The sequence below is a fragment of the Neopelma chrysocephalum genome, unplaced genomic scaffold (genome assembly GCF_003984885.1).
Source record: "Neopelma chrysocephalum unplaced genomic scaffold, ASM398488v2 Primary Assembly neopelma1_347, whole genome shotgun sequence".
In the NCBI taxonomy this organism is placed as follows: domain Eukaryota; kingdom Metazoa; phylum Chordata; class Aves; order Passeriformes; family Pipridae; genus Neopelma; species Neopelma chrysocephalum.
The window spans coordinates 1827585-1843606 of NW_020898011.1; the positions used below are offsets into that span (position 1 = coordinate 1827585).

The following is a 16022-nucleotide window of genomic DNA, read 5'->3' on the forward strand; positions in this document are numbered from 1 at the left end:
AGAATGACAGCTCTGGAGCCCTGCTAGTTTTGTACATAAACACAGAATCTGATCATCCTGGACTGGCTTTATGGTACAAACCCACCTCTAAGCCACAGGTCTCCTCCCAGTCCCTGCCTACTGAAACCAGGAAGGTGCTAGGGGAAAAAATAAATTACTGCTGCTCTTTCTTACAAATACGAGAGGAGAGTTGGGTATTAATTTTTCCAGCCTTCTCCATAGCTGTACATGCATTTCCATGGATAATGCCCTAGCAGTGTAAAAACTCCATAGCTTTTACTCCACCCAGAATATAGGAACCAGCTTTGTATTTCTCTTCATACTCTTCTTTAGCTGGACCCAGACAAGGTACAACTGAAGTGCAAATGTAAATTTTGCTTTTTTAGTTTAAAGGGGATTTTGCTGTAAATCAGATAACAGGCCATTAGAAAGATCAGCCTACTGAGGATTGATTTGGATATTGTAGGAATGAACTGGTGCTGTGATCAATTGGACTCTGCTGCGCAAAGACAGAATTGTCTCTCTGTCCTTATCTCTTGCTAATAAATACAAGAATGACTGCAGGCTCCAGTTATTCTTGTATTGAAAGAAATGGAAATTTTTCTCGTTGAAATTCACAGACATTTCATCCTAGAGGATTTATTACTTTCTTCCCATCCTCTCTGATAATAACAGCAGAACTAATAAATGTTCTGTAGCTGAAAAGATGATTTTTGAACAATGTATAAATCTGTTCTAGATAAGCCATTTATCCCAAACTCTGCATATAAAAGGGAAGGAGAACAATAATGTCTCCCCTCCTGGAATACAAGAATATTATCTCATTGGGGTTTTGCTTCTAGGTGCTATGATTTTTGAATTGGTTGTTGAATCTGGGTTTGCATGTCCCTTTTTCAGCCAGCTGTTGACATGTCTTTGTCCAGCGGAATTTCCATTGCTAGAAGCTGTACAAGTTTGATTATACTAAACAATGTGCAGTCATTTGAAGTTATAAAAAACAACTTAGTTACTCTCTGTCTTTTTCAAGGAGTAACTGGGTGACCTCTTACAGAGTTTTGGTGAGCAATGACAGCCACGCATGGACTGCTGTCAGAAACGAATCTGGAGACGTGGTGAGTATGAGGAAACAGATGTTTTATGACAAAGAGCAGGGGTTGGGAAGCAGGGGCTGGCCATCTGGAGTTTTGATTTGCCAGATTAGTCAGTGCAGCACTTAAAGGCAACATCTCCCAGTGGTGCCCCTGATTTTAAGAGCAAATCACTTAGTACAGAAAGGGACCCAGAGTGCCCCTTCTGGCAAGGCTGTGTCTGCCTGTGATAAAATGTTTTTCTTGTTGCTGGCCCATGTTGGGATTAGCATCAGTTTGCTGATCCCTGAGGACACCTCATGCCTATTTCCAGAGAGAGGCTGTAGAGCTCCAGCTCCGAGGGGCATGAGGGGATTGTGCTCTTTGAAGAGCAGTTCTGGCCTGGGCCACCATCAACCTGGGGCTCGACTGGGTGATTTCATTTGTTTCTGTAACCAAAACTGCTAAAAGACATTTTACTGAACTGACCATTTTCTTCTGTTTGGCCTGCATAGATTTTTACGGGAAACAGTGAGAAAGAGATCCCAGTTCTCAACATGCTGCCGGTGCCGCTGGTTGCACGTTACATCCGGATAAACCCCCGCTCCTGGTTTGAGGAAGGAAGCATCTGCATGAGACTGGAAATCTTGGGCTGTCCTTTGCCAGGTAAGAGATTTCTCAGTTGATGTTGACGTGGCTTTGTGCCAAGACTCAGAAATTCCATTTCCTTTGGATATCTTTTCCTTTGATATAATACTTTAGATAGAGCAGAGTTATGCAAAAAGAAACCAAAATACCCGTCCAGAATCACAGATAGTATCAGGATAACTTTTCACAGGCAAACCCTGTGGCTTTATTAATAAAACAAGATTGCCTGGGAGATATAACAAGATTTTCTTTGTTGTTTGAGCTTAAATACAGTGCAATTAATCTTACTGAGTGCACAGGTAGTATGGTGGCAATAGGATTATGTATTGGGACAGACACTTGCAGGTGTCTTAAGCTTCTAAAGCAAAAAAAGAACAATTATAATTCTATAGCCTGATTTTTATTTTTTTTTTATTTCATTCTATAAGCCATAGGACTTCTCTGAAATATTTTGAAGGTAAATAATCAGACTCAACTAGTGCTTATCTTATAGGGGGGAAGAGGGGGAAGTGGGGGTGTAAGGAATTCCTAGCAAATTTCAAGTGTTATTAAATCCAGCATGATCCATGGTAAGTCAAAAGTGAAGGTAAATGGGCCCATGCTACGACAGGCCACTTAAAAAAACCCAAACAAACATTCAATACTGCAAATTCTGGCAAGGCCATGATTCTGCTAAGCACATTGTAAATAGTCTTGTAGAGGATTTATGTCTTCATATGTATGTGTATGTATATAAATAGTTAACCTGTTTGCTCAAAGCTTTTCTAAGTCACTCACTGCTCATTCCATGCCTCTCATCTGCTTTTATTTTTAATTTGATCTCAAATTCTGGCACCTTGGGGAGTTTTTTGCACAGGGCTATAAATAGTATTTTCAAAATACTGGAGCCAGAAAGAGAACTGCCTTTCCAGAGCTTTCATTATTTCTGCCTCTGTTCTGAGTCTTGCTGCCTCCAATTCCACTGTTGATGTAGGGTCTCCACATGTCAAGCAGAGGTAGCCTGAATTTTGTCCTTTAGATGTTTAAATACTTGAGGGGGAAAAAACAACCAAAAAACCAACAGTTTGGAGCATGGAAGGGGTAATTCTCTGGCAAAGAGAAGTATGGGGCAAGTACTGTCATAAAACTTTGTCTGTAGGTGTGTTACCATAAAGGTGTGAAATTTAGGAGCACATAGACAACTGCTTATCTGTGGGTAAAAAATACATCCTGGATTTCATGGTAGTGACCAGGGATGCCCTGTGCATGTGAATTTTTATGTTCTCACTAGGATTCTGATTTCTTTCTCCTTCAGCGGTGGGTTTAGAACACTCCAGCTCTGTGGGTTGCTCGTTCCCCATTGTACCTCTTACCCTGGATGGGCAATTCCACAGCCAGTGTTCCCCCTCAGCTCCTGAAAGAAATCTCAAAGAACAGTGATCTATCCCAAATTCCTATGCAGGTTTGCAAAGGATCCACTCTGTATAAACCAGGGTGTGAGGCTGAAGGAAAAGTGAGGCTTTCTTCAGCACCACGACTTCACAGAGAGGTCTCCAGAGATGACAGACAGGACACGGGGATGAAAGAGGTGACACTCAAACCATTTTGGAGGGCAATTGGCAGGGAAATTCTCATGGTTCTTTTCTGTTCTCTAAAACTGTACCTAAAGAGGAAAGAGCAAAAATAATCAGTATTTGGGAAGGTGATTTTTAGTTAGCACAGCAGTTACTTACCCCAGATTTTTGTTGGCTATACACCCGTTCAGGGCCAAACTCTGCTTTGCAGTGTTAACATTTGTCATCCTTCAGCTTCCTGGGGCTGTGTCAGTGGGTAAAGGTGAGAACACATCTGCACTTCCACCATTGTTGTGCTGAGTGCTCTTACAGCTTGTCACAGGCCTTGCATTAGCATGGAAACAGCATCAGTGCATCTTCCTGGTAGTCATTTATTGAGTTAATTGCCCGCAGTGTCTGATTCAGTATATTCCTGAAAGAAAATACCAGAATCATTCATTGAGAAACATAATGGGAATGGGGTGTGTTCATTACAAAATGTAATTGGACTGAAAGAACTAATAGGTTTTGATAAGTGCTGACCCATCTTTTTAGCTCAGAAAGAACTGACATTTCATTCTTCTCGCTCATTTTATTCATCGCACGCGAGGAGCTCAAAACAAAGCTGCTCCTCAGGTTGAAGAGGCCTTTCCACGCACGTTTTCTTCCTGTAGGACATGGCATTTTTTGCAGTTCCCCCTAAGTGGATTCCTCACCCTTTATTGGTGTCATCTTGCTCGTTCCAAGTTGGATAATCCGATGGTTTGGCCGTGGGAGCAGCAACTTTGACAGCGCTGCTCTAATACACTGCATTGTTTGTGTGACAGAAATCAAGGGTTCTGTCCTGACACAGTTTTTTCCGTAAAACTGAGCAAGTCTCCCAAATTAATCAAAATCAGGAGGTGGAGCTCTGTTAGTTCACTTAGCTCCAGCCTTTCCAGAGCCCAAAGACCCATGAAAGAAGTTATGTGATGCTCTGTTTCCTTGAACGCTGCGTGTGGTTTTGATTATTTTGCACCCTGAGTGTGAACATACAAGAAATCAAGTTGTCAGGAGGAGCAGTTTGGTCAATTTAGAGTCCCAAGGCACCACATCCTCCTGAGGCAATGACAGTGCACAGGCACGTGGGGCATAGGGAAATAATCTCCAAAAAAAGAAGGGTGGAAGGAAAGTAAGACATTTTTCATGACTGTGAATTTCTTTCCACGTCTTCTAGACTTGAAATTTTAGGTTTTATGTCTTCATTAATCCTTGAATAAATTAAGTCATTTGCATTCAGTCTATGCTCTGTATCAGCTTTTCATCTTGCTGGCTCACAGGGGAGGGTAATAAAGGAATAAGGAGAAAGGATAAAAGATAAAGAAGAAACCTGAATGAGATATTAATATTCTGGGAAAGCTTTTTAGCGCTGTCAGAATGAGATGGAAATGGTTAAAGACAGCTAAGACCCATTCCTGTGGGTAAGGCTCTGGCCATAAAACCTGCTGCATGTGCTGGGTGCACTAAAAATTGGACAAATCATGAGAAAACTACTTGGATAATTGGAACAGAGAAGTTACTCATTATCTAATCTGTAATTTATAAGCTAATTGTAATTTTTATCAGTGAAATGCTTGTATCTTATCCATAACATACATTTTTGGTCTATTGTAGGCTAGTTTTGACAAACAACCTTTTCTAGACTGTTACAGTAGCTCTATAAAAAGAAGCTGTGTTATCCAATTGTGTCACTAATGTCTTTTGGGCAACAGAAATGATTTGCTGCTTCACCGAGGGAAAGACATTTATCTGTGGAGGAAAGATGCCAGAAAATCCTACCTATAGCAGATGATCAGTGCTGCCATTTCTCACTGGGCCAAAAGAGGACAAAAACACAAGCATTTAATTCCCTCTCCACTTTCCAAAAAATGTTGGTATTTACACAGATGCAGATTGACACACACAGTCTTTTGCAATTGCCTCAGAGGGATGGATGTACTTTCCTTGCCTTTTCTTTCTCAAACCTAAGGAAAGTCAAAAAGGAATTGCTTATGATCAAAAGCACCCAGAGATCTGAAAGAGAAGATTAGCTGAGCTCTTCATGCATTTATTTATATTGTACGGTATTCAAGGCAATAGGCAATTATTTTAATGGTATAAATTTGTGATGAAATTTAATTTTTAATAGTTCTTACACAGAAAACTATCACTGGTACCAGGATTATGCCATCACTTTCAACCCATGATAAAAACTGAACTTTAACAACTCTATAATGGAGTACTGTGTTTTGCAGCAAATTCAGTCCTATTTTCATTGCTTCTCTCTTAATGCCAGGCTACCTAGTCAAGTTTAGGATGTGTTCATTTTGTATAAAAATGTGAATTTCTACAAGTATCTTTCATTATAAAGAAATTTCATGTAAACAGCAGTACTAAACTCGGCAAATTACTTCTGAGAGTAAATCCCTCCTTAGGGTGACAGTCTGTCTCTGGGTTCTACTTTTATCGTTCCAAAGCTAAAACTTAATCTTGGACAAGTTAAAATTTTTTGTGAGTTTGAGCAAAGACTGAATAAAAATGGGACTAAATTAAGTAGTTCTCCTGGGAAAGGCCAATGTACTATGTTTCTCCATGCTCATCAAGACAGCTATGTAACATCCCCCAGCAACACAGTGAGTGTCATTAAAAGGTTCTATTTCATATTTTATTTCTAAAATTAAGTGTGTATTATCCTGAAGAAGTGCTAAGAATCCTCAGAATTGTCATTATTATCAGAATGAAGCTGTAGGAAATCATTAGAATTATAAAATGATGGTAGAAAACCCTTAAGAAGCAACTATTGCAGATTAAGAGTTTGAGTTTCCTCTTACCCATTATCATCACTCATTATGCTTAACTGGAATTAGTTGTTTTATATTTGACTATACATCCACGTGTATATAAAGGAATCAATTTATAGTTGAAAAATATTATTTCATTGCTGTTTTTTTCCTTGCTGATTTAATGTGTGATGTTAATGCTCGTGAGCAATGCTCATGAGACTGCCATGAAACAGATCATGTGGAAAAAAAACTTGGAATCACCTGATGTGGCTGCCAGCGGATTTATTTCAAGATTACACATGTGCTGTCTGTGAGATGTTCAATTTTATGAAGACAAGTCAAATTCACTTATATTACACAGGAATTAAAAATATCAGTCATTTGCAAAGTAGCTCATTGAGGTTTTTAAGGTGGTCTAAAGGATTTAGACCAGAATATTCTTTTTATTAAAAATGCTTCTGAATCACTTGGATTGACTTCATTACCTCATACATTCAAAGAACCGTATGAACACGACTTCTGAGCTTGCAGAGCTCCTTTAATATGATACCATAAAGCTCACAGAAGGAATTCTGTGAGAATGAAGCACTGGGAATGCACATAAATTTTAATCAATAGGTGAGACTCTTTTGATAGTATTGCTTTGTGAGTGTTGATTCCAAGACATCACAAAGCTCACTTCATACCTTTCTAGTGGCAGTTAACACTGAAAACTAAAGTAGGAAAGAACAAAAAAAGACCAGCAGACATTGCTGTGGTGAGCAAAATAACTGGGAACCCACAGGAAGCGTCAGGGCTCCACTGGTTGAGGTGCGGTGTTGAGCTGTGATAGAACAGAATAGAAAATCCCTTCTCTACGTCAAATTACTGAGAAATTGCTCCTTTCTGGTACTTTTTATGGGCAATTCTCAGGGCTCTCATGCTGGAAAGGAGTTCAACAAGGGAGGTACTGAGATGATCAGAGGGCTGGAGCACCTCTGCTGTGAGGAAAGGCTGGGAGAGTTGGGATTGTTCAGCCTGGAGAAGAGAAGCTTCGGGGTGACCTAACTGTGACCTTCCAGGCCTTGAAGGGGCTCCAAGAAAGATGGAGAGAGACTGTTTACAAGGGTCTGGAGTGACAGGACAAGGGGCAAGGGCTTCAAACTAGAAGAGAGTAGGTTTAGATGAGACAATAGGAAGAAATCCTTCCCTGTGAGGGTGGGGAGGCTCTGGGACAGGTTGCCCAGAGAAGCTGTGGCTGCCCCATCCCTGGAAGTGTCCAAGGCCAGGTTGGACGGGGCTTGGAGCAACCTGGGCTAGTGGAAGGTGTCCCTGCCCGTGGTAGGGGGTGGAAATGGCTTGGAACTGAATGAATTTTAAGGATCCAACCCAGATCATTCTGTGATTCTATGAATCTATACGATTTTACAGCTTCCTGGTCACTTGTCCATCTTTACAAAGAATAGAAGGATGAAGGGAAAAAGACGTCTCTACTGGCAAACTTCATTAACTCTACTGGTGATGTAAAGACAGATTAATGGTAGAAAAAACCAATATATTTCTCTGTATAAATGGGAGTGCCACGGTTTTGCAGGGTCTTTTCTCCTTGGAAGAAAAAGAGACCGTCTGAGGAATTCCTATGAATAAATGAATATACTTCTATTATAACTCTTCTGTGATTTGAGTTTCCTAGTCTTTTATTCTCTGTTTTGTTTAAAAAATAATTTTTGCCAAAGTGGACCCATCCAGCTGTGCACAAGCCTCGTGTGCCTTTCTAAATTTTAGCTTTCTGAATTTAGCTGCAGCAGAAATCCAGTGATCCAGACTACATCAGAGCCTGGCAAAATATGAGTGTTAATTCTCTAGGGAACTGTCAAATTGTGCTCTGTTGTTGAGGAAGGGCCAGAGACACAATCATTCTCACTTTACAGTTATTTTGAGTTTCCACTAACTCTGCAGCATTCATAGTCATTCCCATGATATTAGTGTTTGATGTATGGAAAAAGTGCCAGACTTTGAAAGGAATGGGATTAAAGTATTAGGAAAAAAATCAATTGCTGTATATTTTGGCTCGTGGTGATATAGAAAATCTTCAACATCCTGGCAGTTTTATGATGTTTATTTTTACATTTTTACAACAAAGGGATATTTTTTCAGTTATGAAGGTATTCTGTGGGCCATCAAACACATTGTGTGAGAAGCAGTGTGGTTTTTTACGATTTCTATTTTTCGGTCATCAGCATATTAATGAATAATTTCTACAGATTAACATGGGATGACCTTTAAGAGTTTGGCTTTCCAGAGGCATCTACAGTTAGTACTGCATTGCTGCTGTCATGGACTTGCATCACTTTAACCTGAAGTTAGGCTGGAAAAAACCCAGGTCAGTTGTGTGAATCTTAATGCTCTGATTCTTCAAAACTGTTTTTTTTTTTAAATAAGGAAAGAAATCTTGTTCTCTCACCTGAATACAAGGGCATACAGTGATAGGACAAGGGGAAATGGCTTTTAGATGAAGGAGGGCAGGTTTAGATTAGATATTAGGAGGAAATTCATCCCTATGAAGCCCTGGCACAGGTTACCCAGAGAAGCTGTGGCTGCCCCATCCCTGGAAGTGTCCAAGGTCAGGTTGGACAGGGCTTGGAGCATCCTGGGATAAGGGAAGGTGTCCCTGCCCAGGACAGGGAGGTTGGAATGAGATGATCTTTAATGACCCTTTCAACTCCAACCATTCTGTGATTCTATAATTAAGGTCAAATTCAAGCCCATGTCATTTTACAGAATTAAGTTCTCACTGGAGAGGACAAAGTGTATGGAACAACCACACTTTGTTGGGGCAATAGGGGTTTTTGGATATTTTTCGGTCATATTTGTAGAACAACCTTCAACTGACCTTCCAGCACTTCTGCTGTAGATTAGGAAATGGAAGTGGAGACAAGCTTGGAATAAAGACTCAATAAGTTATTGAGAAGGTGGATAATGTTAATGTGAAGCTTAATGGAACTTGCATGCTTCATTCCATACATTCCTTAAATAGTTCAAAAGACCCAAACACTTTTAGAATTTTATGGGAATATTGAATGGTTTTAATGTCAGAAATATGAATTTTAAAAATTTTAAGTTATAAGGTATTTTGAAGTATTTTCTGTAATTTTCTCTAAGTGTTTGTTGCTGCAGGATATTAACTACATATTCTTCCTACTAAGAATTATGCTTCCCCCCCCAAAAAAATCACAACTGTGGGGGATACTGTTTAAAAAAAAATGATTTTTCTTCTCTGGAGACCATTTCTTTTGGTTGTGTCACAATAAGAGAGGATAATATTTAGACTTTCATATTTCACTTTTTTCCCAATAATTTTAAACCAATGAAGATGATTTTCTGTGAGGGGAAACAATTTTTCATAAAAGCCTGACAGCCACTGGCTTGACAAACGATTGCTCAAAATTCCAGACATCTCAGATATGGCAAATTAAGGAATGTGTTTGATGTTTTCCAAATAGACTTGTTTGTCTCTGGAAATAAATCATAATAGATTAGATTAGGAGCACATCTATCAGGAAATTTAAAGCTGAGCCCCAACAGTCTTGGAGTGTTTTTTTTTCTAGGTGGATGGCCTGGAATGTCAAGGAGACAAAAGACTTTGTTCTATCTAAATATTCTCCTTTGATATTTCAAAATACACAAACTATAAATAATATCCATAAAGAAATGAATATGTTAATTTTTAAGTAGCAAAGTCCTCTGACTTCCACAAAAACAGTTTTGGAGGATAATCAGGAATGTTTAATATGCACAGTGGATCCTTTCTGTATTTTGCAAGCAGCACAAAGACTCTGAAAATACTCATCAAGAAAATTAATAGATAATTCCTTTCAATAGTAAATTAATCAAGTGGACACAAAACATTTACTGTGTCTTTTTCCTCTAATTTGATTTTTCTTCCACTCTTTTAGCTTGCATCTGACTCATCATTTTCCAGTGTCTTTTCCCCTCCTCTGCAGCCCCAGGCTGCCCTTCTGCTTTTCTGTTCAAGTTTAGTATTTTGTGCAGAGTAGCTGCCTGGAAATCTGATGCCTCCTGGCTTCTATTTGGATCTACTGACTTGTGATTTGATTTGATGAGTTGATTCGTGCAGTAATTAGAAATATTTTAAATTAGTTGTCTGAGTTTTGCTCTTGAAAACCCGCCCTAAGTACATATAGGACAGGAGAATTCAGATTTCCTCTTTCTCACGTGCGTTATGGCATAAAAAAATTCTATATTTGAAATTCACAAACAGGTGAAAATTCTTTTATTTCTTTTGTCAGACCCAAATAATTATTACCACAGAAGGAACGAAATGACGACCACAGATAATCTGGACTTTAAGCATCACAACTACAAGGAAATGAGGCAGGTAGGCAAAGAGGTTGGAGGATGGAGGGTGGAGCTTTTCTGGACTTTGGATTCCAACTCTTAAAAATATTATTAAACAGTGTCTGCAATATCTTTTTAAAATATTTTTTTTTCTGTTTTAATCTATTAAAATCCCAAAGTCTTAATTTGTACATAAACTAGCCTTAAACAGGCAACTACATGACAGAGGAAGTATCTACTCATAATGTGGCATTATTTTTCTTGCATTTATATTTGAGTGGGGAATTATACAGTTTGTCCTTTCAGATTTGACCCTAATTTAGCCATCTGTTTTCTCATGTATTTCAGTGGGTTTGAATAATCAGAATAAACTACAGAGTCTGATTCCATATTCGCAGCTGTGAAAATCACCAAAAGCACTAGAAAAAAATCCTGTTAGTATAATTTTAAATTTACCAGCCTTGTTATTTTATTTCCTTCAGCTTCAAGCAGCCAACCTTGGTCTTGTTTTCGTTGTTGTTTTTAATCTTGCTTCATATCACCACAGACACAAGTGTGGGTTGTCCTGAAGAAATATTTCTGCCCTCTTTGTCTTCAAATATAAAGATAATATGTTTGGACTTGATGTGTGTGAATCACTTGCTGTGTGCTGAATTTTCAGTGTATTTATACTGCATGAATCACCACTCGTTTTTATTGAGCAATTGTGTACTGACTCACACATTTATTTTGGTAGGGATTTCATGGACTATATTTCTGAGCACAGAGATTAGACAAGTAGAAACTCAATTGGCATAATTACTGTCAAGAACAATAAAATAAAGCGTGTTTTAGGTTTTCGTTGCAGAAAGACAGATTGGTCAGGTTAGAAACATCGTGGGGAAAAAACCTACAGCCTTAAAACATAATATTTTTAGCATTTTCATACAAGTAGAAAATTTGTGACTGTGGTTGAGAGTTGGTCAGTTGTGAACCGTCTTTATGCTCTCACAATTTCAGTTTTCCTCTGTGTCAAAATACTTAATTTATTTAGAGCTCATTAGATTCTAATTGGGTTCTGCTGCTGCTTGGCAGAAGATTGTGGGTTGCATTGCAACAGGTCTTATATCCCCAAAACTATTCTTAGAACTCCAGGGCAAAGTAGAACAATAACTGTCAGAGTCAACTTAAAAAAAAAAAACAAACACCCCTCAAAATCCCCCTGTAATCTATAAATTAATGTCACTTTTCGTAGCTACTTCACCACCAACCATCTTAGAAAAATTCTGGTCTTTGAAGTTATTTATTATAAATACTAAAGGAGGAGGAGAGGGTGTTCCCTGGGCCATGTTTTGGAAACATTGCATTTGTCACATAATGCAATATGTGAAGTATTTGCGAGAGGGAGGGATTTTCTCAGTGTCAGATTATTTTAATAGAACTCGCTGGTCAGGAAGGTGAAATTTATAGTTCCAATTTTTTATTCTCGCAAAAAAAGCATTCAATATTCTTCTTCCAGTCAATGGGAATTTGTGTGCAGAAGTCAGGGTTGTTTTACAGTCCAAAATATTTATCTGAGGTATTCATGCAGCGTAGGAAGCTGTTAACATGGTTTGAGATGGACACGTGAGTACAACCCTGTCTTTGAAACAGCGAACCCACACCATGTCTTTCTTAGGAAAGAGGAATATTAATTATGAAACCCATGTAACTGGATTTGACTCATCTTTGGACAATCCAGGCTCCAAGTGCCCCAGAAGCCTCAGGCTGCTGTTCATGGTCAGCTGTTTGTGGGCTTGGTGTGATGATAATTGGGATTATTGAAGAGCACTGTACATTTTGCCCATTGAACAGGTTGATCTGAGGGAGAAAAAAACAAATGTACAAGGTCAGAGCATGCCAGCTCAACATCCTGGGTTGCATGGAATGCCAGGATGATGGTCTGTGTCTGCTACTCTCCAAGCTCAAAGAAGAGGTAGTTTCCAGAGAGCCTGGTACTGTTAGTTTAACAGTTGGACTCCACGATCTTAAGGGTCTTTCCCAACCTCAACAACTCTGTGGTCTCCATAGAGGATAAAGAGGAGTCCTAACCTGAAAGACATTGACTGAGAGTCCTTTTGCCTCCTGTAAGTGTAGATGGAACTTAGACCTACATTTAAAACACATTTTCCTGCAAAATGGAAGAGTCAGACCTTCAGAAACCAGTTTTGTGGGGCTTCTTCAAAGACTGCCTGAAGTATTTTTCAGGTCACTAATAAGGTAAATAATTGGTAGTGACAAACACGAACTGCCAATAACAGCTGTTAGTGAATGTAAGTGGGGGAGTGTTTTACAGTCCTGCTGGTTGTTAATAAAGCCTGAACTGACTGTTATCATCAATTGTCTTTGGTAGTTTGTACAAGCACAAACAAAGTGACATTTCAGGTGACCTATTGTGCCATTCGTAGGCCATGGGCATGAGAAGATCAGATATGAAATATGTTCATTTTCAGTATTGTATTTACAGAGACAGTTAACTGCATTACTAAATCCCCACTGTTACCAAAACAGTCACGGTGAAGCCTGATACAGAGGCTCTAATTCAGGAAAAGTTCTTTGACTCAGAAAATAATCATATGCTTGCAATTAAAGAAATGATGGGGGTTTACCGAGGCCAACACAAATATTTCCACTGAATGTAATGTACTTTGAAGTTGGTTCTAGGCATTTTTGTCACTATTAATGAGCATTTACGTGCTTTTAACCACTTTGCTAAATTGATGTTCTTGGTATCCTGCGAGCACTGGAGTGCCAGGCACGTTAGCAAAGCTTCTCTGTGGAAGTTTCAGAGGCAGAAGTTTCCCCATTTGGTTTCAGAGGCAGCTCTGAGAGGACAGGCTTATCTTTCTTATTTCACAACTTTGGATCTGCATGGATGCATCAGCTGAGACAGAGTGTTGGGGTCACCATCCCTGGAGAGATGTAAAAGCTGTATAGATGTGACACTTGGGGACATGAGTCAGCAGTGGCCTTGGCAGTGCTGGTGGAATGGTTGGACTTGATGATGTTAGAGGTCTTTTTTAACCTAAATGATTCTATGATTCTATATCCATTGATAAAATTTTTGGTTCATTATGAGCAGGTTAACCAGGAAGATTTAAGGCAGTGTGTCTCAAAGAGTTGGGAATTGACTCATTTAAATCAAATGCTACCAAATGTAAACCAGTGTTCTCTGGCTTCACCTGTGTGTTTGAGCTGGAACAATAAATGACACACACACTTACCTATGCCCAGAACATTAAAAAGAGTTCTGTGGGAATATCTGAGTACCCATAATACCAGCACGCTGATGATGATGACAGTGGTGAAAATAAGCAGATATGAAACAAGACAATGCACTGAAAGAGTGAATGCAGTGAAAATACTGACTGTATTTTTCAGACAAGTGATGAGTTCAGACTTGCCACAAGAATTGTTTCTCCTACATATAAAACCAACGTGTGAGATGAACAAATGCACAGAAATAGCATCTTTTCAGTCTCTTTGCAAAATGTTTATAAATAGAAGTGAAGCTTTTTATGAGAGGAATTTTAATGATGTTCTTCCCAATGTGAGTTGTGTTTCCACTTAGATTTGCTAAATGGTGGCATGGGAATTGGACATATCTAATTATTATATTTTTTAAATCATCAGCCTTGTGATCATCCAATATTGTTTCTAAATTAACAATGTGTGAGCAAGCAGTTTTGTTATGCCACAATATTTCTTCAGTAATGTATGCACACTTGTTTATGAAATGATTGTCTAATTAACAGTCCCCAGGGTTCCAAATTACAGTAAAGTACTGTTTTCTTTCTTTAATTTCTTCCAAAAGAAAAAAGATCAAGGCAGATAAATTCTTGTTGTTTAAAGCTATTTGCAATAGCTAAATATTAGTAAAGAAATTTTCAGTCTTGTTTGTGCATTTTAACATTCACCTGAAATACCACAGTAAAGTGTTTGTGGGACAATTTAGGCTCAAGATATGCTGATCTGGATGACATCTGTGGAACTCCATTGGTTTAAATAGAAATATATTCTTAACTCTAGGCACTTTATTATTATATTATTATTATTTGATTATATTTTGACTATGTCACGCAATATCTGCAGAAAGAGTGAATTGAATAGGTTTTGATGGGCAGAATGTCTTCACTGACAACATTGCTGTTATTATTTCTTTTTTTTCCTATTTTTTTGCTGAAATGTGATAAGCAAATTCTGAGGAATCTTTTATTTACTGAAGGAGTATATCTTCTGTTTAAGAAGTCATCTATATTATATCTATTTTGCAATTTTGGTCACGTTATCACTACTTTAATTAACAATTTTTCCATATGAGATTCCGCATTGTAATGCAAGAAGGGTGGGTTTGGTTTTTCCCTCAGCAGAGACAGATATAATCAGAACTCACCGGGAAAATCCTGTTTAAATGGATTATATCCTTCTTTCTTCACTTGTTTCTGATTCAATTGCTGCTACAGAGGGTAAAGCAATGGGAAATCTTCCTTATGGATAAAGTGTGTCTGTGGTGACCTGTAAGGTGCTGTCACCAACACCTTGGGTCATCTCAAGTCACTTACCTGTACTACATCAGAGTGTGATTATTTTAATTAATCTCCTTTATTTTAATTCCTCTCCATTGTATAATGTTTTTTAAAATGTGATAGTGGAACTATAAATTCATAAACTAAACATAAAGCTTTTGCAACTAAGAAATAATCAGAGAAGAAAACGAAGAGTTTTGCCACATCCAGTTTGGAAAGAAGTAATTCATAGTGGGTCTATTTTGATGCTGCATTATCTAACTACATGTCTTTTTGGTTTTTTTTGTTGGCAGTTGATGAAAACTGTGAATAAAATGTGCCCAAATATCACAAGAATTTACAATATTGGAAAAAGCAACCAAGGACTGAAGCTTTACGCTGTCGAGATTTCTGACAACCCAGGAGAGCACGAAGTTGGTTAGGATTTAATCTAAATCTGTTGAAGGGTGGTGGGATTGGGGTTTTTTTTCCCCTCCTCTTTTCCTGTATCTGCTGTAATTATCACTGATGGAATTATATTCATGGCAGCAAAGATTTCAAATGTATGTGGGAGGAACTTGAGCACTGTATTTCTAAATTGGGAAGAGGAGGGTGAGCACAAATAGAAGACATTTTGAACATGGGATCAAATTCCTTAATGATAATCCTTTACAGTAATAAAATAAAAGTGAATTTTAGTACTGGGGAACGGATTTTAGTTGTGGGGATTTATGGAGCTATGGAAGAAAATTACCTTTTTTACATGGGATGAATGCACATTATTCCTAATCATCCCTGAAGTATTTTGTTGTTGAGTACGAGGATTGTGGCACCCACGATAACCTTGAAATACGTATGTGAACCTGTTTTAGAGAAGGGAAAGACTCTGTGAAGTCAGAAATCAATTATGTACAGTTACTGGCTTATCTTTTAAGAGCCTTAACATCTGTCTGAGAGAACTACTAGCAATGTATTTTTCAGGTTATTTTTAGACTATCAGAACTGTTAAAATCTACCTCTAACATGCTGAAATTGTGAGTATAATTAAAAATATGTTTAACCAAGAATGGATTTGGGAAATTTTACACGGTGACTTTAGATATCACTGACACA

General features: G+C 38.3%; 1 protein-coding gene across 1 annotated transcript in view; it reads left to right on the forward strand.

Moving 5' to 3' along the window:
- The window catches only part of CPXM2 (carboxypeptidase X, M14 family member 2), an 84929-nt gene that overhangs the window by 54148 nt on the left and 14759 nt on the right, over positions 1–16022 (forward strand). Inside the window, exons 5-8 of the mRNA XM_027705700.1 lie at positions 1028–1112; positions 1583–1733; positions 10338–10426; positions 15224–15347. Of these exons, the coding sequence (XP_027561501.1) occupies positions 1028–1112; positions 1583–1733; positions 10338–10426; positions 15224–15347 (449 nt within the window). The remainder of the gene's footprint in view (positions 1–1027; positions 1113–1582; positions 1734–10337; positions 10427–15223; positions 15348–16022) is intronic.